The following is a 27,281-nucleotide window of genomic DNA, read 5'->3' on the forward strand; positions in this document are numbered from 1 at the left end:
CTCCATTCATTTCTATGGGAGCGGGGATACGAGCGCTCCCCATAGAAATGAATGGGCTGCTTCTTTCACTCCGTGCAGTCCCATTGAAGTGAATGGGGAGTGCCGGCGTGTACGCTCCGGCATGAGCAGAGCTTGCTGTATACGCCCGCACTCCCTGCTGCTGCTGTCTGCCCCTGGGTTTCCATTGCAAACCCTGGGGAAACTGGACAAGGGATGACTTGCCTGCAGTCAGCTTTAAAACCCATTCATTTGAAGTTTCCAGGCAGAGAGGCTGCATACAGACAACGGCGGTCACCTTTAAAAACCCTTTTAATTGAATGGGTTTTAAAGCTGACCGCCACCAAGTCGTCCCCTGTCCAGTTTCCCCAGAGTTTACGACGAGTCCCAATGTTCCACTGCTGTTTTTCCAGTAGCACTTTTTCACTACAGCTTGCTATGTGGAGCCCTAGCCTAAATTATGCAAAAAATGGAAGCAAACGGATGGCCATCTGTTTACATAGAGATCAGTGCAAAAAAACCATCCATTTCTATCAGGTTTTTTGAAGAGCACAAAAGTACGCCATGCTTCTGGGTCTGTACAGAAAAGGAACCCGATTTTTTTTTTCTTTTTTTTTAAAGGGATTCTACCATTAAAAAAAATATTTTTTCTAGGTAACACGTCGGAATAGCCTTTAGAAAGGCTATTGGTCTCCTACCTTTGGAAGTGCTCTCCGCCGTGCCGTTCGAAATACCGGTTTGTACCGGTATGCTAATTAGTTCTCTCGCAGCGATGGGGGGCATCCCCCAGCGCAGGAGATGCAATGGGGGCGTCCCCATTGCTGCTCGAAAACCGACTGCAGCGCTGCCTCTATGTTCTTCTGTATCCGCCCCTTCCTTCTTCAACTTGATGTCGGACGCCTATGCAGTACGCTCTGTTCCGTGAACTTTGCCGAACGTACTGCGCATGCCCACAGCCATAGTGTCGACACCGCAATTTCACGCATGCGCAGTACGTTCCTCGAAGTCTTCGTCGAAAAGAGCGTACTGCGCAGGCGTCCGACATCAAGCCGAAGAAGGAAGGGGAGGATACAGAAGAACATAGAGGCGGCGCTGCAGTCGGTTTTCGAGCAGCAATGGGGATGCCCCATCTCATCTCCTGCGCTGGGGGACACCCCCATCGCTGCGAGAGAACTAATTAGCATACCGGAACAAACCGGTATTTCGAACGAACGGCGCAGCGGAGAGCACTTCCAAAGGTAGGAGACCAATAGCCTTTCTAAAGGCTATTCCGACGTGTTACCTAGAAAAAATTGTTTTTTAATGGTAGAATCCCTTTAAACATTGATATCTATGTAAACAGATATTTGTGTCTGTGTTTGAACCTGATAGATGAAACTGATAAATATATGTAAAAAAAACTTGGTCTGATTGGATTCTTAGGCTAAGGACTGACGGGACAACCTGCAGCTATAAAGAACTGCAAGAAAAGCCATGGCGGTGACACATCGCAGTTCTTCCCGCAGCACTGTAAACAGAAAGTTCACAGAATTTTCCTCTGCGGACCTTCTGTTTCAATTATATCTATGGGGAAACCACCGGTGTTTCCGTAGATATAATTGACATGCAGCGATTTCCAAAACCGCAGCGATTCTGACCCGTGGAGCCCCGGCCTTAGTAATAATCTGCTTGTTTTTGTGTTGTGTCTGAAGCTGCATGTCTTCAGCGAGAAAAACAGCTGAATATTATGGTGGAGCAAGTAGCAGTTGGCTCCTTGTTCTTCCTTTCATTTTCATATACTATGGCCTTACCAGGCAGTGACATCATTGTGACCACCTCTGCCCAGGCACTAACAGGGGTGCTATTGATGTGCAGGACGCCATTATTATATGGTGCACTATTAATGTTTGGAAGACTGTTTGCCATATGGGGTATGGAGCTATCTGATTCTGGCTAGTACAGGCATCAGATGCAGGCGCCAGCTGTTGGCACTAGACTCAGTATAGGCCATAAATAATCTTGGAATCGCCCTTTAATTTTACAGGTAAAACATGTTGAATTTGTTTCACCTTTTCAGACCCCCGAGTATAATGATCGGAGGACCAGGAGAGGTAAGGGAACTGTTACTTACCTCTTCGGGTTCCAGATAGGCTTCGGGCCTAATTCTGTGACGTCCCTGATGTCACATGACCAGAGCCTGTGTCCGGGGTCATGTGACATCCCGGACATCATTGAAGATGGCCGACACCACCGAGGAGTGCAGCGGCTAGGTAAGTAATAGTGAATTTTATGTTGGTATCCCCTCTCAGTCTCCGATTATTATACTCCGGGGTCTGACAAGAGTATAATAATCGTTCATGGGTGTCCACTATGGGGCATCATACTGTGTGCAGGGGCCACTATGGGGCATAATACTTTGTGCAGGTGCCACTATGGGGCATCATACTGTGTGCAGGGGCCACTATGGGGCATAATAGCATGGGCAGGGGCCACTATGGGGCATAACAGTATGTGCAGGGGCCACTATGGGGCATAATACTGTGTGCACGGGCCACTATGGGGCATCATACTGTGTGCAGGGGCCACTATGGGGCATAATACTTTGTGCAGGGGCCACTATGGGGCATAATAGTGTGTGCAGGGGCCACTATTGGGCATAATAGCACGGGCAGGGGCCACTATGGGGCATAATAGAGTACGCATGAATGGGGGTTTTCAGCGTCGGTTGGGGGGGGGGGCTATGTCAAAAGTTTGCCACGGGGCCCTGTCATTCCTAGTTACACCACTGTTCATCATAGTTTACAGCAGTAAGTGAAAGCCTGCATGGAAGATATCAGAGTACAGATGGGGCTAACAGCAATTTCACAATTTTGATGAAAATCAGAATCGGTTTGCCTGCAGCGGAAACCGCGTGGATAAAGCGGTGGTGTTTTACAGTCACAGAAAAGTGGATATGGGATTCTAGCAAATCCATCCCCACTTTGCGGTAAAAAACGTGCTGTTGAACACGGTTTTGGAAATTGCAGTGTGTCAATTATATCTATGGAAACACCACTGGTTTCCCCATAGGTATAACTGTAGCAGAAAATCCACAGGGGAAAGCTTCCAAACTTTCTGTCCAAAGCACTGCAGGAAGAACTGTGATGCTTTGCCACCATGGTTTTTCATGCAGCGCTTTTTTTGCTGCGGGACGCCACGTGTGGCCTTAGCCTAAATTGAGTATTGCTGAATAAAGATAACATGTTGTTTTCTGCACAGTAAATGCCAGGGGAAAAAAAAAGAAGAAAATGTCGCTAAGGCCCCACATACTGGAATGCATACTGGTTTGATCATTGCATTTTTGCAGAGTTTTCCTCTGTGGACTTTTTCCCCTTATTATTTCTATACAGAAACCACCAGCCCACAGGTATAAATGACGCGGTTTTCAAAAATGTGAGTATTATTTAAAAAACAGATTTTCTGCTGCAGATTGTTTTCTGCAATGTGTGGATGGGAGTAGTCAGAATCCCATTCACTTTACAGGTACTGTAACTCACAACGTTTTCATAAGGTGGGGCTTCAGCCAAAGGACGGGGCCCCATTTGCCGTGGAAATACCGCGGGGAAAAAATGCAGTGTTTTACAGTCAGGGCAATGTGGATGGGATTCTAGGGAATCCTATGCCTGCTTTGTGGTAAAAACCGCAATGCTGACACGCTGCAATTTCCAAAACTGGCGTGAGATCACATAATTTCAATTATACCTACGGAAACGCCGGCAGTTTACACATAGGTGTCATTGAAACCTCTGCAAACTTTCTGTCTAAAGCGCTGCGGGAAGAACCACAATGCGTTACCGCCACGTTTTTTCCTGCAGCGCTTTTTTTCTGCGGGATTAGTCTAACGCGGTTTTCTAATTCAACCCTACTCTTAATTTTTTTTCATAATAAATCATAACGAAAAAATTTTAAGATGATAGTTTTTGGAAAGTAGGAGGTGATATATAAAAAGACCCCACAAAATGACTGCGTCAGGAAGGGGTTAACCGCAGCCAGGTTGTATACTGTGTACCTAAGAAGTGCCCCTATAGCGCCCCCTATAGCGCCCATACATGTAAGACATGGCCTATTCCCACGCTGTCCCTCTATGGACATCCTATGTACACAGTCACATCCTCTGCTCCGGAGCAGTCACCTCATTCTCCCACCACGTTACATTCAACTACAGACCAGTCCATTTCACCACTGAAGAGGGGGGCGTTTAATTTTAGTTCACCCCAGATACAAGCGTGACTCTTTGCGAACCTAATCCGGTTACCACCATCTTCTACGAATAACCCACAGACGGGATATTTTCCGTAAATCTATGTGAAACCGCAAATAACTTCTAACGTGGCGCCCCCTACCCTGGCACTAGAATGGTGCGGTCGTGATCGGTGACGTCACCTTTCAGCTGTTCTGAGGAGAAAGGCTTGTAATGAGTTAGAATGTGGTCACAGATAGTGGGACATGGCCGGTGTGAGGGCTGCAGATGTGGCAGCGGTGCCGGCCGCTACACTCAGCGCCTGAGAGCCGGATAACGGACCCGCCATTCATACGGAGCATCGTCTGTAATCATGAAGCGGCTTCAACACTGAAAAGTTAGGACAAACGGCCAGCAGCATCTCCCCACCCCCTCCCCTGTGCAGGATCCCTGGCTGCTGTCGGAGGAAGTGACAACTTTGTGCCTGGAGATCTTCTACTAGCCTGCAGTCATCTGGTAAAGGAATCTCTGTACTAAGTCATCTGGATTGTTGCTAGCCCTTTGGCTACTGCTCCTCAGTGTCGCAAAGGATGGGGTGGCCTTAGAAAAGGGAGTTAGTGGCCCATGGCAACCTATCAGAGCCTATGTCTCAGCCTGCAGCTTGGTTGGTTGCTAAGGGCAACAGTATAACGTTTGTTTGTATTAGGCTATGTTCACACCTGTGCTGCGTGACCATCTGCAGATCTGTCAGGAATTGGTGATTTTGTTTGGTCCCAACGATGGACAATGGGGTCTCTTGGGCTCTGATCGGATCCATCGTTGTCCACTTCTCTGTTCTTTTGGCCTCTTATGGACGTAAATCAAAGCGCAGATGTGAAGGCCATGCAAGCAAGTCTTATTAGATGGTTGACATTCAGGTCCTAAGGGGTTAATGTAATCAGCTATAATGTGTTATTATCTGCGGTCAGGTCGGGACACAATGGGGATGGAGGGATTTGTGCATATTATGGGGGATCGCAGTGTTGGGACATTAATAATGTAAGTATTGTATAGTCACACTTGCTTTCTTTTTTGTGACACACAATATGAATGGACAGTTACTTGTATTTTTAGTCGGGACCCGTAAATCTAAGTAGAGGAACGCTTGGAGGTGGCGGTCTGATCACTCAAGATAGGAAAACTGCAGAGACAACTCACTTGGATGTCTTATAGACATAAGAGACTGATCTCATGGGAATCCTCTCTTTAGGGAATGGGGATTGGGCACCCCTGTGATGTGACCAGACATATAACATGCCACATATATCTGTAGGGTCTGTCAGTCTATTATGGCTGAGCTTATATCTTCATTCTGAAGTCTATTTTTCTGTTCCATCTTGAACACAATTCAAGCTGTGACATATACATCACATGACAGACGCCAACAGTGCCGACTTATTATATGGTCTGTCATCCTCCATTATGTGGTATCGCTTAATACAACAAGGGGTGTTTATATTGGTGGAAAGTCACAGAAAATGTCAAATATGAGACCCATTGAGTAAATTTTCTACTGTGGGTAAATCCTTCAAAAAAGCATATGATCCATATTGACTGCCATCATTTATGTAAGTAGTACATATATATATATATATATATATATATATATATATATAATTACAATGTATCTTGCTAGCCATGCCTTTGCGTGTGTTTACACAGGGCAGTCTTATCTTAGTATGTTCGGTGATTTTTCCCAATATCGTAGCATTTAACCATTGCAAAACTGCAGCATGTCTGCACTCTTGGGTCCTATAACTGTAGGAGTGACGGCACACCTAGCGGCTACTTGGAAACAGCTTTTGATGGAGACGGAGCCTAATTTTAACTGCCCATTGGCGTTTTTGACAATCCATCAAGGGGTATTTGTCATAAAAGTGTCTGCTTGTGTCTGTCTGTGTTTTTCTTTCTCCCCCCACATCTCCATTCAGAGCATGTGCAGAGAAGAATGAAGAGGGGAAAAATGGATTGCAAAGCGGACACAAACGGATTACCATCCACTGGTGATCAGTTTGTGCTCACCTTCCATAACCCTCAATATTAAAAAAACAAAACGCTTATCTATTGCTGCCCATCATGTATCCTTATTTTTTGGGATGGAGTGTTGATAATCCATCTTGTCTCCATCCAAAAAAAGAGGATACATGCTGGAGATGCTCCAAATGCACACTGGTGGGTAGTTTAAAACCCCCTCAAAATCAATAGATTTTTAATACGACCCGTTGTAATCCGTTGTTATGATCTTTTGATGGATCACAAAAACGGATCATTTGCGGAGATACCAATGCTGATGTGAACATATTGTATGCCAGTCTTAATAAATGGCCTGAGATATTTATGAAGAGGCTGCAGTCTTTTTATAAGTCAGTTGTAGTTCCCGGCGCTAAAACGGATATTGGCACCAGGTAGAAACCAGCATAGACTTCCATTAAGATAAGATAATCCATTGATAGTCCCACCATAGGGAAATTCAGTGTGTTACAGCAGCATAGTAATACAATAATAATACAAAATAAGAATACAAAAGCTCCATATTATAAGCATTACAGTGACAGTAGGTACAGATAAAAAGATAGTAGGGGGATATCACAACATCAGGATCTTTCAGTTCTTTGTATGGAGTGATCTATGTTTAGCTCGGTGTTCATTGTACAGCCTGACCCCAATTGGGAGGAAGGACGTCCGGTAGCGCTCCTTCTCACACTTGGGGTGAAGCAGTCGGTTACTGACAGTACTGCCCAGTGCTATCACGGTCTCATACATGGGGTGGGAGTTGTTCGCCAGCATGGAGGTCACCACGGACAGTATCCTTCTGTCACCCACCACCTGTACTGGGTCCAGGGGGCCCCCCAGGACAGAGCAATCTATCACCAAGAATGTGGCAGAGAAGGCACATGTTTGTCACACTAAAGTGCCTTGTTCCCAAAGTTCACCCCAGTGTCCCCCCTCTACACCAGTTTTCTTATGATGAATTTCCACCTATGTATTTTGCACTGAGTTTTCACAAAGGCTAAAAACACTGCATTGTTGCAACGTGTGTCTTCAGCCATAGTAGGACTTCTGTCTCCTGCCAGCTATTGATATCCAGAAGAGTTGGCTTGTGTCCATGGCCTGTGTGCTTTTTGCATATTTGCAAATCTTGAAAGATGCTTATCTGAATGTGCTTTGCATTGAGCGAAGCAGAACATCAGCCATTTGCCGGTGATAGTAGAAGGGATGCTTGAGATGTGTGTTTATTTGGCATGGAGACGTTCCTCTCCTCTGCTGAACTCTAGCGATTCCTCATGAAACTCTATATAGCCACTTGCCTCTGCTATACACAGATCTGTAAGGTTAGGGGGCCCCAGAGACTTAGTCTAACATTTTAAAGAGAATCCGTTTCTTTTTTTACCATTATGTGGTCAGATACTTTCCAGTTGTGGTCTTGACCCTGTGGCACTCCAGCTACTGCTTCCAGCATTCTCTATCATTGCATGCTGCAGGTTGGAGGGCCACAGACTAAAGACCACTGCCCTATAGGGAACTGCATATATTCTTTTTATCTTATAAATCACTCACCGGGTATTTGGCACCCTGATATCGTATTGGATGCCGATACATGTGCGCCAGTGATAAGCTCTGGTTTTCGTTGACTTATTTTAGCACAAAAGCTGTAACTTGTGTCATGTGACTGGCCAAAACGGCAGCAAGTCATCTCAAAAGTTTTGCACGTCTAATTTCCATTGACCAATTCTCCGCTCAGACCAGCTTATATAGAAATAGTGTGGTCAGCAGAATCCTAGAGATGAATTGTCTGCAGCTTAAGACCTCATGCACGTAGCTACATTACACCTCTTAGAGCTAGTTCACACGTGGGCAAAGGGGCGGATTTTGACAGCGGATTTCGCTTCAAAATCCGCCCCTTTACAATGTTGGTCTATGTAGACCACTGGGCTTTTTTTTTCCGCTAGCGGCGGGCTGCCGCTAGTGGAGAAAAGAAGCGACCTGCCCTATCTTCAGGCGGAAGCCGTGCGGGCTCAGCCGCGCGGCTTCCGCCCCCGGCAGCTCCCTCCTATGTCGGTTCATTCATTTGAGCCGACAGCGGAGGGGAAAGCCGCGACCGCGATGGTCGCGGCAGGCGGGTTTTGACAAGAGAGAGACGCGGAAATGCTGGTGTTTTCCATATAGGTATGATAAGGGAAGAAAATCCGCTAAGAAAAACTCAACATAAATGCAATGTTTTGCAACGTGGGGTCGAAATCTTAGGCTGGGGCCCCACAAGGTATAAATGGCCGTGTTTCCAGCGAATCCCATCCACACATTGCAGAAAAATACGCACAGAGGGAACGCTGTGATTTAAAAAACCATTGTGGTTTTATGAATTGCAGCAAGTCAATTATACCTACGGAAATGCAGGCGGTTTCCCTATAGGTATAATGGAAGCAGTAAGTCTATGAGGTTGGGGGCCCACATGGGGTCAACTCCCTGTGATTTGTCTGTGGCTTTTTACAGTCAGAGCGAAGTGGATGGGATTCTAGTGAATCGCATGCCCACTTTCTGGTAAAAACTGGCACTGTTCTGGAAATTGCAGCATATCAGTTATACCTACAGAAATGCCAGCGGTTTCCCCATAGGCATAATTGAACAGGAAGTCTACAGAAGAAACCTCTGTGAATTTTCTGTCTAAAGCGCTGCAGGAAGTGGTGTGCCGTGGTTTTTTGCTGTGGGACGCCACGTGGGTCCTTAGCCTGAAAAGACTTTCTTTTCACCCCAGTTTTTTGAGCAGCACCTCTTTGCTGCTGCTCGCTACATGGGGTCTTAGCCTGATGTGGTTTTTGGTGCAGCTTTTTAATTTCCAGGTAAAACACATATATTTAGCAGGCCTCACTTCTAACATCAATAACTGTGCAAAAACCAATTGTAAAATGCGTGCAGTTTTCTCAGATGCCGTCTATGAATCCAAGTTCTCCAGTCTTTATGTAGCCCCAGCCTACGGGTTCTTGTCTGGACATGTTTTCATGCGTGGACTTCCCACATGGACAAGTGCAGATTATCGGGGGAATATACACACAAGAATCTGCTGTTAAAAGTCACACGGTGTGGCATATTTACCAAGACCTGCCTATACTGCGCCATTCATGATAAATCTTCCCCACTATGTGCTGATGTCTATTGCGTGCTGAATATTTTAGGAATTGATGTCTTGATCAGGTCACTGAAGGAAGTGCTTACTACTCTGCTTGTATGTGGCGGTCTTATTTGTAGCTGCATTATTTATACCATAATGTCTACATAGCCTGTCTCTTCTGAGACAATAGGCATAAAATATACATACCTCTTAGTTTTTATCTAAAGACCTTTATTGGAAGTGTAACTGTTGTTTGTATTTTTGTATTATGTAAGGATAGCTTTGTGGATTTGCTAAACTTTTTTTTTTTTTAATATGCTTTATTGACCTATTTTACTTTCTTACCCTGGGTACTTGCTGACCTAATCACTTCTAAAGTTCCTTACCAATACAATTATTTAGCATTGCTAAGAAGATCTATTCCATATTCACCCAGTATATACACCTATATGAAATGCCAAACTGGGAGCAAAGATGTCCATTAAAATAAGCATATCTCCAGCTATATACCCCCTAGGAAAGTGCTTCTGGTGTCATATGAAAGCTGAGAGCTGTGTCCATTACAGATATATGTACAACATTTCAAACAACAACAGAAGCAGCTTTCTAGGTGGTATAAAGTCGGGGATGTATTCATTTGAAGTGATACCCGCCTTTAAAGGGATTCTATCATTAGAATCCATTTTTTTTTAATACTAACACTTAGGAATAGCCTTAAGAAAGGCTATTCTTCCCCTACCTTTACAAGTTTTCACTTCGCCGCCGTTTGTTAGATATTCCCGGTTTTCTTCAGTATGCAAGTGACTTTTCTTGCAGCACTGAGGCCGTTTGCCCTCGCTCAAACAGCACTTGGGGTGTCCCTAGTTCTGCTTGAAAAATCTCCAGCGCCGCCTCATCTTCTGGAACGTCTCTCCGCCAAGTCCTCTGCCGGCACCGTCTTCTAAATCCTAAGCATGCACAGTCTGCTCTGTCATCGGGCTTCTTGCAGAGCCAACTGCGCATGTCTGCTTACATGAGCACATTGACTTCAGCTTGTTCTATCCTTCACTATGTGCCGCTCCACTGATCCTGGCACAGTTGGAGTTTTATTCTTTAGCCCCCACTGTTCCTGTAATCATTTCTCCCTATTGTGAAGTGGTTGGTCCTGAGCTGAGGCATACAACCCGGGTCTATCCACCTGATAGTAGAGAGATTACCTAGCATAATGGGTGCTGAAACTAACAGAAATGATTGCTCAGGAATGGTGGTGGTTAGAGAAAAATAATCCCAATGGTGGAGCAGAGTTTATTGAATGCAAAGACTCGGGGTTGGTGAATGTAGTGAAAATCCTTTTTAAAAGGGTCTTTACAAAAAAGGGCTCCAGTTACTCCGAAACCACTGATCATGAGAATGTGTGTGTGTGTGTGTGTGTGTGTGTGTGTGTGTGTGTGTGTGTGTGTGTGTGTGTGTGGGTGGGTGGGTGGGTGGGGGGGGGGGGGGTCCTGACCCTTCCTCTACTTAATGGGGCATTCTGAGACAGACTAGCACTGTAATTGGCTAGTCCCAGTAGTCCCATACAGGTGAATGAAGTGGCCACTTCTTTCATAAGGGGAAGGGGTACAAGGAACCTCTGATCAAAGGGTGACTTACTGATCAGACCTACCACTGATCAGCAAGCTGCCCCATATCCTATGCCTGGGGGTTACTTGTTATAACAGGATTACCCCTAATGCCTTACTGACGCTATGGTTCACACCTGCGCCTGGGTTTCTTGGGGACCTGAAGATTGGAAACGTAATCCGCGTAAAAAAGCAGTTACCGGAGAACCTAATAAACTATAATGGGGTCTGCTGGGTTTCCGCTGGAAAAATGCAGAGAGAAAAGTCTCCACATTTTTTAAGCGGGTTCAGGGATGGAAACCTAGAATGGAATGCAGGCACAGGTGTGAACCTAGCCTAAATCTGATGGAAACCAGCGTATGCATCACACAACGGTGTTACAGAATCCTATTCTCACTAGATCTTATAATCTGTCAGTGGTAACAAATCCCGCTGTGCATGGTGGATTTTTAACATTTTTAGCACTTAGCTGGGAATTAGTAGCGTTCAGTGTGAAATGTATGCTTGAGGGCTGTTGTAATGTGACGGACTACTGTAACAGTAGTAAACACATGTAAGAAGGCTTGGACTTATGTAACCACGTTAGCTCTATGGCTAGTGAATGGGGTTAAGTCCTTTGGCATCCTAAGAGAAGCAGGGAATCCTGTCCACCTGGCACACAAATACATTTCCCATGTCAGGCTGGTAATTTTTTGGCCATTGAATTACTACCGTGTGCCAGACTTGGTTTTGGCTTCCTCTGATCCCTATGTTAGCGTGGGAATGGCAGCAGCTGGTGCAGAGGCTTGGCTTTTCAGAGTGAGGACTCGTATTACTTTGTCCTGTGTAAGTCCATTCTGCCCCGTCTGTGCTCCACATTACTGACAAATTGCGACGCCACTCCTGCATTGCTCTCATGCTTGTAACTTATGTCTCCTAATCTACTGACACTTCTCCTCCTGAGCTATCTCTGTCAGTGCATGCGGCTAGGACGTGATTCTGTATCAGATTGCTTGTCCGCATTGTCATGTCAGCTATGTCATTCATCCTCCCTCACCACCCTTTCCTGTTACTATGCGCAGTGTTGCTGCACCCACTGTCTTGCTTCTTTCCAGCATATCAGTTTCCCTAAGAAATCGAACTGTATCCCTGTTTTGACCTCCCACACATTACTTCTGAGCTCCTTCAAGCCTACACTGCAATGCATTGATGGACTAGAAAGCTATTTGAACTATGGCTTCCAAGAATTCCAGGAATACATTGGTTGGCTATGGAAAGTGACCTGAAATACTTCTTACATATCCAATGATTGACCTCAACCCTCATCGCAACATTTGTTGATAACAGACATCTATGTTTTTGGTGACTTGTGTTCATTACTGTGGGGAATTTTCCTTTTTTTTCCCCTAGAAATCTTCATTACGAGACTGCCCATCCCATGTGATTGTTTTTGGGTACCCAACTAAGTTCTACGAATGGTGCTCCAGAATTATTTCAAGAAAAACACAACTGTTAACTAAAATACTTGTCAGAAATGGTTGCAGTTCCCGAGAATTTGAGAATGTACCAAAAGTATGACCATCACAGCTTTATGAGCTTACTGAACATCTATTCTTAAACCAATCTACAACCTGTCCCCTTTATACATCTCTGACTTAATCTCCCGCTACCCCCCCTTCCTACGTAATCTCTGATTTTCACAAGACCTTCACTCTTCTCTTATCCACTCTTCACACAACCTCCTTAAAGCTTCTCCCGTGCATCCCCTATACCCTGGAGCTCGCTACCATGATACATAAGACTGCCCCCCAACAATCAAGGGGACTCTGAAGACTCACTCCTATGGGAAGGCCTACAACCTTCAATAACGCTGCCGCCATTACACCACCATCTGAACAGCTTCTCCTTTCAGCTATTGTTACTATCCCCTTTCCCTTGTAGATTGTAAGCCTGTGCGGGCAGGAGCCTCTATCCCACTGTACCGGTTGGTCACTATGTAAGTATTGTACTTACTTTTGTGAATTTTTATTTTGTACGGTAAACCACTTTGGTGCTCTAAAAATTATAACTATAATAAAAAGGAGCTGGAAAAGGACCTGTCAGACACCTGGAGCATACTAAAGCTTGTATTATTTGTGTATATGTACAAGCTGCGGAAGCCAAACTAAGGTTTACATCTGTGGCGGAGCGTCCATTGGAGACTCTGTAGCAGAAACTGCTGAAATTCACAGAAAAGTCCTGCTACATTACAGCAGACCCCATTATAGTCGCAGGGGTCTGGCGGTCTCCGTGTCTTACTCCTAACTGACTCAAAAGATGAAGACCATGGTAGCAGATGTGAACTTAGTCTGAGAAATTTTTAGTTTTTTTATTGTTCTTATTATTTATTATTTTTTTCTTCTTTCTTCCAACAAAACACGTAAAAATTAAATGGGGAAGAAATATGAAGACATAGCTTTTAAGTTCCTATGTTTCCCGAACTGTCTCTACCTACAGATATGCAGGAGATCTTCTATAAAAACTCTTCCGTTTTTATTTACTAGCTTATTTGTTTTGCAGTTCATCTTGGCTGAATTCACTTCATTAGATTTTTTCTTTTCTTAAAGTGATTAACATGATAATGTAAATGAGTAAAGTAAGTGCTCAGCCCGACAACTGGATCCTAACAGCAGGTCTGTGAAAGAAGATGAGACGGTTAAAGATGCAGAACAATAGCAGATTGTGAGGCGAGTACGCCGGGGAGAGCAGATGCTGCCATTGGCTTACTACATACAGTTTTAAAAGATGCTGCTCTTATAGCCAGTCCTGTTTAACCTCTCATTACTGCAATGGCTGCCGGGTATGATTGGGTTAAACTGTCATCCCTGCTAAGAGTTCTGCATGTGAATAGCTAATGGATCCGCTGGCTTTCTCTGCACAATTCTGACATTCAGCCAGGGCTCGCAGGTCAGAGCTGAGTACTTGTAGGCGGACTGAGGCAAAGAGTTGGGGTTCTGGGTGGACAGCAGAGAGGGGGAGTAAAGGCGGCTGAGGGGCACACAATAGCCCTCTCTCTGTTCTTCTGGAATGTAAGGGGTGAGTATGACGCTGCTATGAATAAACATCACAGTCTTTTCTCATGCACTGACACATCAGCCTTGGCACCATTCACTGTCCTTCATTATTCTTCCATGTCACTGCCGTGGAACGTTCAGACTACCAGAAGGTTGTGCTGCCTACCAGGTCACTTACCACATATTATAGTGTATTCTCCTACTATGTAGTTCATTGACATCAGGAGGTTTCTGTGATTCAGATAGTCTATAGTTACACTACACTGTTATAGACCCTAAACACTCCCTGACAGAGATGTTCTCAGACACATATTGAAATGCTTTTGCAGCCACACAGCTTTCATGAAGTCCTACGTGAAGAATCTTTTGTTTTATGGAACAAAAACTATACCCATTTCTGTGGAGAAGCCGCACCGCATTGCTAAGCTGCTTTGCAGTTCAGTATTTGGGCTAACAACCCCCTACAGGAGATTTAATGGCAACCAAGTTGATAGTCACGTAGCCTTCTCAATTTGGTGCACTGTAGTAGTAATATAGTACGGCTCCCCTGAGGACTCCTACCTGGGTCATGCTATGACACTGGCAGCCAGAAAGTAGTGAAACCTTGATAATGTGTTATGGGATTTTTTTGTCTGTATTTAAATACAAGACTTGTTTTACAGGTGGCAGGTATTGAGATATCAGACTCTGTGCTGGGACCGCCGCCACTTTCACGCTAGTATTTACAGGCTATTTCTCATTACTCACCATGCAGTGCCAGCAAAAGTACATAGTCACTAAAAAGAATAAAGCTAAATAGTTTACAACATACTTCAATACAAAAAAGGGGGAAAAAGCAACAAAATATGTGACTACCTCTTTTATTATTTTACTACAATGAATCAAGTAAAGCTTTAAGGCTGCCATTAAATCCAGAGGACCCATCACCACTCCTGAGGTATTTTAGGAAATACTTGTACTCTCCACTGAAGTAATTGGGGAATCTCTTTTCTTATATCTGTGTGGTGCTTATGAATACACTGACAACTGTGTCACTCACCAGGTTCCTGTTACTTTCTGCTTGACACGTAGGAAATGCTGCTCAGGGTGGGTTCACACCAGCACACGGTCTCCGCTTTGTGGGTTTCAGTCTTCTGCCGACAGGAAACGGATACCCAGCATTCAGTGTCCAGCCGTGAGCTTCTTCTGGTCTCCGCGGCGAAACCGTTTTTCTTTTACCGGACACAAAGTCCTTCATGTCCAACTTTGTGTCAGTTTAAACAAAAAACTGTTTCGCTGTGCAGACAAGACGACACTCACGGGCGGACACTTTGCAAACCCATTCAAATGAATGGGTTTGAAAACTGCCTTCCGGTTTCCGCCTCCTGTCCAGTTTCTCAGGCAGGAAATGGAAACCTGCAAAACGGAGACAGGGCGCAGATGTGAACCTGCCCTCAGTCAATCATTGGCTAAGGCAGGCATTTCTTGCATGTTAGACCCCTTGCAGGTGCTTAGACCATGGTGTGGGTCAGTGTGCTATCCGTGTTTTTTACGGACATTCCCGTGTGTAGCCCGTGCTTTTAAATCACGGCAGGCCGGTTGCGGCACAGGTGTCTGCAACTGGCCTTAGAGGGATTCTAATGATAGAATCCCTTTTTTTAACTAAGAACACGTCAGAACAGCCTTAAGAAAAGCTATTCTTATCTTACTTTTCTTTTTCTGATTCGCACCACCATTCCTGAGAAAGTCATTTCTTCCATATGTAAATGAGTTTTCAGACCGCACAGGGGGTGTCCCCTGTGCTATCTGAAAACTCCAGCGATGGTCTCTGTCGTCTTCTGCCAACCGCCTCTTCACACAGTGGCATGGAGTGGAAACCACATAGGCTGTGTATAGGGTAAGGAAGAGGGAAAGGGCACACTTAAAGGGGTATTCCCACGTCGCATACTCACCAGTCTTCGATTCTGTAAATTCTTTTTTCTTCTGGCTTTGTTGCGTCGTTGGTGGGCGGGGTTACATATGCAAAGCCAACGGTGAGAAGTCGTCGCTTCTATGCCGCTGGCCCTGCATGTGCGCTCCTGATGCAGCTAGGCATCGGACATACAGCCTTCACAATGCAATACAGACCCGGCATCCGCTGTAATAGGCGGATGCCGGGGAGTGTAGACGCCGGCACAGGTGCCTTCAACATCGCTACGCTCCTGCCCTGCATGAAGCCAGCAGCGGCAGGAGCAATGCTGCTATTCCGCTCCTCCGCCCCCCCCCCCCTCCCCTCCGGAGTAGCAGCATCGCTGCTGCTGCTGCTGGCTTCATGCAGGGCAGGAGAGTAGCGATGTTGCAGGCACCTGTGCCGGCATCTACACTCCCCGGCATCCGCCTCTCTATTACAGCGGATGCTGGGTCTGTATTGGCGGCCCCTCCCCCCCCCCCCCAAAGTATAAACTACCCCCCCCCCCCCAGGCTCGCTCCCGTGCACTTAGCCCCTCCTTCCCCCTCAGGGCAGCAGATACATCACTTGACTTTTGACCAGATAAGTCAAGGGATGTGTAAACCAATAATTGAATAAATTGAGATAAATGGACAAACAAAGCAGTTTTGCTGAAGCAATGTATTTAAGGAAAAGTCTTGCATCCACATTATCAAGCAGTATAGATAGGATCCTTGTGATGGGACAACCCCTTTAAGTGGAGTTTATTACTTCCCTGGGGCATATACAATGATTTCTACAATATTATGGAGCACATTACAGTGATAGCCAACATACCATTGTTATGTATATCAGTGGCGTAACTAGTGGCCCCTATACACAGCATTTTGCTGCATTGTGAACATCCATGAACAATTATTATACTCTGGGGTCTTTTCAGGCCCCAGAGTATAATTGGAGACCGGGTGGGGACCAACATGAAAAACACTGTCACTTACCTATCTCTGGCTCTGCTGCACTCCTCGGTGGTGTCAGCCGTCTTCAATGATGTCCGGGATGTCACATGACCTGGGACGTAGATCTCGGTCATGTGATGTCATGGACGACACACAACTAGGCCCGAGGCCTGTATGGAGCACGGAGATGTAAGTAACACTATTTTTTATGTTCCTTTACCTCTCACGGGCCTCCGATCATTATACTCGGGGGTCTGAAAAGATCCCCGAGTATAATAATAGTGTTTATGGGGCCTGCATTGTCACTTACCGATCCCGGCCCCTGCCAGGATCGGTAAGTAAATACTCCAGCTGGTAACGGGTCCTAACTCCAGTCGGTAACGGGCTATTAAGAAAAAAAAAAAAACGTAGCAGCTGTTGCTGGGCCATTAATGTCCTGGGCCCTGTGGCAGCCGCTACCCTTGCCTCCCTGGTAATTACGCCCCTGATGTATTTCATTTTTGTAGATGAGCTGGTTGGTGCACTATGGGCAAGTCTTCAGTTTTTTGGAGCACAGTTGTTGCTGCTCAAACCCCTACCATCTCCTCCTATCCTGCTTGAGCAGCAGGTTCAGCGCTCCAAAGGCTGAAGATCCACCCCAAGTGCACCAACACACTGATTTGCATAAGACATCAAAGTTGTTTTTCTCCAAATGTTCAAAAATGATCTCCTGAACTATAAAAGGGGAAATCCATCCAGGAACTGAGCTGTAAAGGTATAACAGAGCTGGTGAAGGCAGCGTTATCCAAGAAATAATGGAGAGCCGGGCCAAACTGTTTATCCAGGACCTGGACTCCTATGAAGATTGCAGACTGCAACTGGGTGACAACTTTCACAAATAATTTTTTACAGCTATCAAAGATGTCCATAGCATTTACATTTTGCTCATTTGCCAGTGGGCACAGTATATCCCAAGATATGGCCGGCGTCTAGGCTCTATATTGGGATGTTGATGATTTCTCCCAATGTTTCACTATGTGATGCTGCTTTGATACAAGTATACAGTGGATACTGTGAACCATGAAGTAATTCAAGGAAGAAAGATCCCTTTTATTACCATAGACTGGCACGTTCCGAAGCACTGATACGTTCATGGTTATAAAATGACTGAATTCTTTGAGCCTTCATTCTTGGTCGGTCATGTTGTATTCTCAATTTAGCACATGTAATTGGACTTTATGCAGATCAGCCTTGCAATATAGTATACAGATCATCTCTTGTAAACCTACTTGTGGACATGAGTTGCTCACTGCCCGCAGTCATGTTCTGTGTGAAGTATCAGGAGCGGTTACACACTGTACACTTCTGTGCTCATCCGTTTTCTCATCGGCCGTCTCTGCTTTGTTTGCACATCCAGTGCCAGATGTTTTGGAGGAGAACAAGATACTTTCCATGCAGAGAGCGCCTGGATAGACTTGTCATTTTTTCCACCATCCAGATTCTTCTCTGCTTTCTTCTGAGAACCGTTTAACTGCTGGAGCTTGTTTTGGTCTGTGATGCATTAGATTTCATAAGTTATATTTTGGAATGGTATGAGTGGAGTGATATTAGATTCTGGATTCATATGGGCAGGTCGGTCTGCCATTTTCTAAATGTATTCACTCTATTATTTAGTTTTGATTGTGATTTAGAAGAAAATTAGAAAAAAGGTAAAGTGCCAAAGAGCTAGACTGAGCAATGAGCAGTTTTCCTTATTCCATGGAGAGAGACAGTCCTGCATTTGAGGAGCTGTTCGGGATGGCAGGTAGCAATTACAACTCTATCTCTATAAAGCCAAAAGCAGTCAGCTCTGGTCCCACCATTCAGGCTTCAGCAGATGATGTACAATGTGCACTAAGCGCAGGCATCCCTACAGCTGGGGCCAGTCAGCAGCTTGAAGGGAAAGGGATTCTTTTTTTTTTTTTCCCCCTTTTATTTATATGTAATATGATTGAATGGTTGCTGAGGGGGCAGGGAGCATTATGTTGGGATTGCTTAAAGAGACTATATGAAGGGACATTAGACTGTGGGGGAGGGGCCCACTTGTTAAACTTTTTTGAACGGGGCCCACTGATGTATTAAGAATGCCCTGCTCTATCTGGCAAAAACTTCAAACATGGCTGACGTTTCTTTAGAACTCGACTGTGTGACATCAACTGGCAAAAACGATGATCATTGTATTAGCAACATCACTCAACATCAGTGGTTGTGACGAAAATGGCAGAGAATAGCATGCCAATGGCACTCTGCTGGTTCTGTATGCCATGGCACTGGCACCCTGAGCGTGGAGGGGCAAAGGATTACTTCTCCTGGCGCGCTGGAGAGAGTTATATACAGAGCAAAGCTCGGAGTATTTGGGGAGGTTGCATAGAAAGCTAGTGCTTAACCTGTTAGTCCATCAGGGTAACACTGTACGTTGTCCTGCCTCAAGCGCTCCCCCCCCCCCCCCCCGTATAGTATATCTTCCCCCTGTATAGTATATCTTCCCCCTGTATAGTATATCTTCCCCCTGTATAGTATATCTTCTCCCTGTATAGTATCTCTTCTCTCTGTATAGTATATTTTCCATCTTCCACCTAGTGACTTGAAGTTTGCCATGTGATGTATAACTGTGAGTAAAGATGCCATCTGATGTGACATAACCAATATGGTTTTTACTTTTTTCAGATGTGAAACCTCTATACAGTATAGAACTAGCTCAGCTCTACTACTGCCATCCCAGCTCTATATACTGAGGCAGTTCCATTGGTTTGATACGGGTCCATTTGAGGTGTAAACTGTGGATTGCATGTGCATAAAGCATCCATTACTCTGGAGACTGCAGATTGAATGTCTATTTTTTTGATTTTCTTTCATCTGAATTTGTGAGTTTGTTTTTTGGGGTTTTTTTGTTTGTTTTTTTTCCTAAATCTTTCCATTATGAAAAAGGTGAAAGCGGTGATCCACATGTGCTTGCCCTGGGTCGCAGAAGTGCTACTCTCTAGCTCATGTATAAGGTTTCAGGGGTTTCTCATGTTTCATGCTGGGGGGGAGCCCACTAGTTCTGCGTGTTCACCAGATGTTGAGTTAGGAAGGGCTTACAAATGGTTGGGATTCCCAGCTGTTACCTTATTCTCCTGTTTCACATCTAGAATACAGACATGGACCTGTGATTGTCGACTGGGTGTGTTTCCTGTAATAGAGATTCCTGCTGTGTGCCTTTCATTATGTGACCCAGTAAAAGGAACATTTGATGCATCCACATCTGATGCTTACGTGGAAACAATATGAGATACGTGTGAATGTCCTCTCTTAAAACCAAACTTTAGAATAGAGAATTCTTCTTTTGTGGAAATGGTAGTTATGTATTAACTAGGAGGTAGATTCACTTGCGTACCAATTTACCATCAACACTCGGTGCTATGTAACGTCCCTTCTTGGAGCTGTGAATGAGTCCCTGTATGAACATGGTGGAAAGCAGATGGTAGAACTACCAAGTCATTGACTCGCAGTCAAACAGGCTACTTCTTATGGGACGTCATACTGTAGCACCATGTGAGGTCAGTCTGTGGCCCTCAATGAACAGGTTTCAAAAATTACACACACACAGGTAGTATTCCATCTATCTGACTTATAAGTTTTTACTTCTTCCTGTACTTTTACAATGAGTGTAACTATGTGTTTCTCTTGCAGGTTGATCATTAATGGGCAGCCTCACCTAAGCTGGTGGACCACGTTCAGCAATGGCATTTGATTCGTCGCCTTTTGTTCTGCCTGGTGTTTCACAGCACTTCAATATTCAGACTGTTGACACTGGCCAAGAAGATCCTTATGAGCACTTGTGTAACCTGGAAAGTGGACGGCATTATGATGTGGTTCCAACTGTGGTGTGTTCTTTGTGCTGCCTCTTTGGACTTGTATATATATTTTTTGGTAAGTAAGGGAAACCTTTCATTCTCATGAGCTTTACGGCCACTAAACCACCAGGAGACCACTACAGTATTCATCTGGGGTTTCTAAAGATGTGATGTGTACTGTAGGATAACCCAAGGCGCTGATCTGCCTGGGGACTTGGGAAAATAGGTACCCAAAATGCCTGAATTCCAAAATTCCCACTACAGAAATTGTGCTGTCAAAGGATACTGTTAGCAGTTTATTCCTCTCACTACTGAAATAAGGTAAGGTTGACACAGACATAGGACACATGACATGGCTGTCCTATGCAAGTTATAAATTGATATAATTTTGTACAGTTCTATGTACCGAAGACCTCAGTCTCAAGCTGACAATCTGCTAGGAAAATGTTGCCTGATAACTCTGGTGAAAAGGCTTGGGTTGTTATAGGCTCACCCAATGATTATCCTTTATAACCCATCAACAGGATAGATAATACATTTTAATGCAGCCTGGACTAGGACGTGACATGGCTTCACTACTGCCAAGGTGGTTTTTCCCAGTGTTGGTGCGAATCCAGACTTGTGCTGCATTGCTAAATCACATTCTACACTTTGATTGCTAGGGTCGCACTAAAATAAAAGGGGTTATCCCAAAATAAGATGAGGTGGTGATGTATAAACGCTGAGGGGCTGACCTGAGAACACCATAACTGAGGTCCTGAGTCCCCTTATTCGGGAGGCAGCTGAATAAAGCAGTGGTCGTACATGATCCCCCTGCTATTCCATTCATTATCAATGGACTGAGGAAGGTAACCAAAGCTGTACTGCATATCACTGTCTCTCCCATAGCCTTTGAATGGAGTGGCAGATTCTCTTGATGGAGTCCCAGCACTTGAACACCAGCAGTCCTACATTACCACCTTTTCTGTTGTCCTGGGATAATGCTTTTAGGTGGTATAACCCTAGTAATGAAAGTGTTAAACCTGTCTTAGCGGTTCAGCACAAATCTGGATTAGCACTAACAGCATGGAAGGGGGAAAAACACCTTGGCAGTAGTAAAGCCATGTCACTCCCTTTTCCAGGCTGCATTAAAAACTGCAAATCTATAATTTATTCCCTTAGTGAGGCTTAAGAATGAGAAAATTCATTCTTCCCCCAGCACTTAAGGTATGCACTCGTGTAGCTTTGTTGCAGCATCTCCAGGTTTTTGTGTTTTGTTTTTTACCTCTGTCATTTAAAAAAATAAATAATAATAAAATGTAACCGTTACAACACACAATTTCCAAGAAAAAACAAAACACTTGGGTAGTAGCAAGTAACTTTCTGCTCTAGGCACAGTATTGTGAAATAATGTATTGCCTTTTGTATATACGTTATCCTAAGTTTCAGATGTGTTTCTTTTCAGGTTACAGGTGCTTCAAAGCCATAATGTTTCTGTCCGGTCTGCTGGCTGGTTCAGCGGTCATTTTTTTACTGTGTTACAAGGAACGCATTCTGGAAACTCAGCTGAGCCTGGAGCTAAGTGCGGGCATTGCCTTGGGCATTGGCCTACTTTGTGGACTAGTGACTATGCTTGTGCACAGTGTGGGCCTTTTTATGACTGGCCTGATACTTGGACTTCTGCTGGCCATTGCTTGCCTTGTAGGCTTGGAGCAGTTCTACCATCCACCCACAGCCTGGATTCCTATAGGAGTGATGATGGGTTCTGCTATGCTCTTTGCTGTATTGACTCTACAGTGGCAAAAGCTTTTCACTGTGATCTCCACGGCCACTTTTGGAGCTGCTATATTGACTGTGTGCTCAGACTATTTCATTGAAATGATGCTGCTGGTGCAGTATATCTATGACCGACTACGCCTCGAAGTGTCACATCCCCTCTGCTGGTTCAGTTGGGTGGTTATTGGCATTTGGCCAGTGTTAAGCATTCTGGGAATTGTAGTCCAGTGGAAACTGACGGCTGAAGGCTTCTCACATACTGATGGTGAGTACAGTTCTGTCTGTTTGCTCGCTCATTGTGTTTTGTGTGAATATGAGGGAGTGTACTAAAATAACAATGTTACTTGACAAAGGTTAAGGTTTAGGTTGGAAAATGATGTTACATTAGGTCAGCAGTAACGGGTCATTTAGCTTGGTTTCCCTCTAATATTTTTCCTCTTAACTTATAATGGGGACAAACCTCCAGCATGAATATGTACAGAGCCTTACATATTTATATAGAACGTAGACCATATAGATGTTGAAGGGGTTGTGCAGCCAAAGCAATTTCTCGGGGAGGGAGCAAAGCATGATGGTAGCTGTAGGATAGAAACACAGGAAGCTACACCTTGTAAACAAATGCAGAAGATGCCAGAAGCTCACAGAGAAAGTGAGAATTCACTCAAAACTCTGCTACAAGTATTTAGGTGCACTTATTAACCCACTAATGACACTAACGGACCTTTTAAAAAGAAAAAAGAAGTTTGCCCGAAAACTCCTTTAAGTTGCAGACAGTTGTCAGATACTGTATATAACACAGCTGGCATCTTCCAGGGTATGCAGCGGTTTTGGCTCTGTACCTCCCCTGCATGCAAATGACTGACTTGTATGTGCTATGGGAAGAATATGCAAAGATGTAAATAGGGAAACAGTGCCTCTGTATGCTGCCCTCTAGGGGAAGCTCCCTTGCCTAGGTGATCTCTCCTCAAGGAGTGATATTATCTCCATAACCTTGTATGTGCTAGTTTAGGACCATCAGTAAATGAAAAATAAGGTAGCGTACTAGTTACTTGTAGGCTGCATATTGTAGTCCGTTTTGAATCCTAGAACAACCCATTTTTGGACCGCTACCATCTGTGTGATGTTCAGGAGTGTGTGTTGAGGTTAACAAGGGTTAGAGGTTAATGGGGAAGGTGGAAGATGTATTGTGACTTCCTGCTCTAAGGTTACTATGAGATGAAGACCTCACAGGTTCTGTGTCTGCAACAATTCCTGCTGTGAACCAAATGCAGCTGTTACATGGAAGACATTACAAGTGGGAGATCTGTTCTTTGTTCAGCAAGTCTGTGTCTGTTTATATGGCTTCGAATCACTGTTTTGTTTTTTAACTCCTATGTCCCATTGAGCAGGACTAAATCAAACTCCTCTTTGATATTAAACCCATGTTTGTATTGCCATTTATATATAATGAATGTGTATCCCTCCCTCCTTCCCTTATTAAAGGGATCCTATCATACAAACCCTTTTTTTTTTTTTTTTTTTTTTTTTTAAGTAACAAGTCGGATTAGCCTTAAGAAAGGCTATTTGTCTCCTACCTTTCGTTGTCTTCTCCATGCCGCCGTTCCGTAGGAATCCCGGTTCTTGTCGGTATGCAAATGAGTTCTCTCGCAGCACTGGGGGCGGGCTCCAGCGTTCAAACAGCACTGGGGGCGTCCTCAATGCTGTGAGAGAACTCTCTCCAGCGCCGCCTCCATCTTCGTCAGCAGCATCCTCTTCATCCTCTTCTTCCAGTGGTGGCTTGTAACTTCTAGGCCTCAGGCAGAGCAGACTGTGCATGTCCACAGGCCACGAGAAATTGGCCACTTGCACAGTATTGTACGCGGTCGTTTTCTTGTGGCCTGTGGGCATGCGCAGTCTGCTCTGCCCGAGGCCTAGAAGCTACAAGCCACCGCCGGAAGAAGAGGATGAAGAGGACGCTGCTGACGAAAATGAAGGCGGCGCTGAAGAGAGTTCTGTCGCAGTATTGGACTCCCCCAGTGCTGTTTGATCGCTGGGGCCCACCCCCAGTGTTGCGAGAGAACTCATTTGCATACCGACAAGAACCGGGACTCCTACAGAGTAAAACTCACCTTCTCTGCAACGTGTGACTTCAGCCTTAAAGATGTTTCCCATTATGTACATTTAACTTTTAATAACACTGGAAAAATTGGAGGTGTATAGACCCTGTGCCCAGGTTATCAGGGTCGCATGAAGACTGCACCAATGCCCTATACCCTGAAGCCTGGCCCTGCACTCATGAACATCCATATTCTTTCAGACTTGTTGCCTGTTCCTTGTCATAGTAGACAATTTAATAACTCCTATTCTCATGGCCTTATCTGATAAGGTGGTTGTCGTTTCTTATTACGCAGCCAGCTTGGTATTGTGTGCATGGTGGGAACATTATTTCCCTACTTTTATCTTTTGTATGTTTCACCTTTTCTAAACTCACTCCGTGTATATGTATCTTACTTAATATGACAGTGATCATAAGCAGACGCCAGAAGCGCCTCCAGCTTTTGAGGATCCGCCAGAAAGAGGCCAAAAAACGTCAGAGTGTGACTGCTCAAGAAGGGACTTATCGGCGTAAGGCCAACCCTATGAAAAGATACACTGGGGACATCCTTGCACCGGTGAGTGTCTGTATTACTAATCCTGATACAGTATATACAGCAAGTCTGTTACCTTTACTTTATAATGTGACTGTTTCAGATGTATGTTTAGGTGTTCACTGACCATGGCAGGCAAATGACAGGAGATCAGTTTACCAGGAGAGTTTGGTAGCGGCTTCTCTCCATCTTCCTATTAAGAACATATGTACACTCAGTTGAGGCAAGGGACCATGGGGGTGCCAAGTGAGATGGTTTCGGGCTACACAGTGACTCTTGGCCTTGATAAATGTTACACATTCAAATGATACACTTTCACATCACAGCAAAATAACGTGTTAATGTAGTTGAATTGTTTCTGAAAGGTTGCTGTGGCCGCAACGCTGCAATCTGCTGGATTTCTTGCAAAAGTACTACCTTGGCCTCACCAACCTGTCGGTCACCAAGTGAGACAGTGTTGCCCTGTGAGACAAGGAGCAGACTATTTCTATATAGATTTTTGTGTAGGGTCTCCAAGTGTGAAGTTTAATAAAAGCACCGCTAGTTATAGAAATTAATCGGATTATATCATTGGTTTCTAGGTACACTATATAATGCTTAATATACTGTAGAAACTAAAGATTCAGAATTCGCAGGGTCATGGGGGTAGACTGTAACATGGAAAATACAGCTGGTACATTCAGTGTCCCCGTGTGCCTGCTGATGCTTGGCACATAATGGGCATTGTCTTAAGACAAGTGAACAGCTTTACTTTGTATTCAGAATATACATCATACATGGCTGCCAATGATTGTTGTATTGTGAAAGATTCTCCGTATTTACAACACTACAATCTTCATTATGGTAGTACTTGTTGTATGGCCTCTAAACTTTTCACGTCCAAACAATGCCCTTTAAGGACAGGTTGCTCTTACCATAGTAAGTACATGACTTATCACTTATAGAAGACGAATGACATTGCAGATGGTAGTCTCATTCAACTTTTCATTCTGTTTCTTACATTGATTTCTCTTGCAGAGTTACTTGCAGAGCTTAAGAGAGCGTCAGACTGGCACGGGCACATCCATGAGCAGCCTAAACACCAACACACAGACTATTGTGGACATGGACTATGAATGTGGCTCCACTGTGCCCCTTACTGCCACTACTCCTGTGATTCGTGTCTGAAGTGTCCTGCAGCCTCCTTGCAGTCGGGGAATAAAACTGCATATGGTTCAAGACGATAGGCCAAAGTGTTGTGCCTTATTACAATGGCTCTTGGTCCATCTCACCCTCTTATTTGCCAGAGCCACCACTCTCTTCTGTTTGTTTGTGTGGACTCCATGAATGGAGGGAACACAGAATTTGTAGATAGTTTACACAATTTTTCCTAAGCCTGTTTTATACAGTGTATGCTCGGTAGACACCTAATGGACGAATGTCTCTTACTAGAAGATTTCATTGTAATTCTGCCCAATGTATAGGTGAACATGTCTTCAGGAACTAGCAAGTCACCACTTGGTTATAACAGAAGAAAAGGTCAAACCTCTAAGCAAACTTCTCAAGTAGCCTTAACACTAGCGCTGAATTTGTACCTTTTTTGATAACTATATTTTTGTTTTTCAGTTGTATATATTATACCTGAAGCATCCATTATCTGCCCTACTTATTGGTAAGGTACTTGTTGTAACGTAGTGGACGTGGTAGATGCCCAACGGTTTTACAAACGAATGTGTGGTTGACTGGGGTCTCTTATTGCTGGTTACATTCTGTAATGTGCCTTAGTAAAATGGAAGCTGATCGTGGCGGGTTGACTGCTTCAGTCTCTTGTATACATTTGGTGTCTAAAAATGAGAAAGTTCAGTTTGATTTTATGTAATGCCTGCACAATTTAATACAATCTTTTCTCCTTATCAGTTGCTGTATGGGGGTTTGAGACTGTTGTGTTCTGCACAAGGCACCTCAAGACCAGAATAATATCTCCTCCCCCCCTCCCCCGATCACTATTGTAACTTGCATATACCCAATTCTGAAAACCTCCAGAAATATTTACATGCTCATCTTTGTGTGATCTCAGCAGCTCTGGTTATAAACTTTTTGTTTTATAGGCTTTTCAGTTTTTTTTGTTTTTTTTTTAATTTATTTTTTTTTGCCCTGGCTCAGAATAAGTTACAAACTTAAAAGAAGCGGTACTCAGCCCACCAACAAACCCCACCGTAGGGGGCGTGCTGAC

At 44.5% G+C, this 27,281-nt stretch overlaps 1 protein-coding gene across 2 annotated transcripts; it reads left to right on the top strand.

The window, feature by feature from the left end:
- Positions 1 to 4,551: 4,551 nt before the first annotated feature.
- LOC142195687 (transmembrane protein 198) lies at positions 4,552 to 26,848 on the top strand. Of its 2 annotated transcripts, none has more exons than XM_075265682.1 (5): positions 4,552 to 4,711; positions 20,524 to 20,763; positions 22,132 to 22,707; positions 24,945 to 25,093; positions 26,087 to 26,848. In XM_075265682.1, the coding sequence occupies exons 2-5, from the start codon at positions 20,574 to 20,576 to the stop codon at positions 26,234 to 26,236; spliced, it is 1,065 nt and encodes a 354-aa protein (XP_075121783.1). In that variant the 5' UTR covers positions 4,552 to 4,711; positions 20,524 to 20,573; the 3' UTR covers positions 26,237 to 26,848. The 2 variants fall into 2 exon arrangements, with proteins under 2 accessions (XP_075121783.1, XP_075121784.1); XM_075265683.1 differs by lacking the exon at positions 4,552 to 4,711 and adding an exon at positions 18,321 to 18,361.
- Positions 26,849 to 27,281: the final 433 nt, after the last annotated feature.

The sequence above is a fragment of the Leptodactylus fuscus genome, chromosome 2 (genome assembly GCF_031893055.1).
Source record: "Leptodactylus fuscus isolate aLepFus1 chromosome 2, aLepFus1.hap2, whole genome shotgun sequence".
Classification (NCBI taxonomy): domain Eukaryota; kingdom Metazoa; phylum Chordata; class Amphibia; order Anura; family Leptodactylidae; genus Leptodactylus; species Leptodactylus fuscus.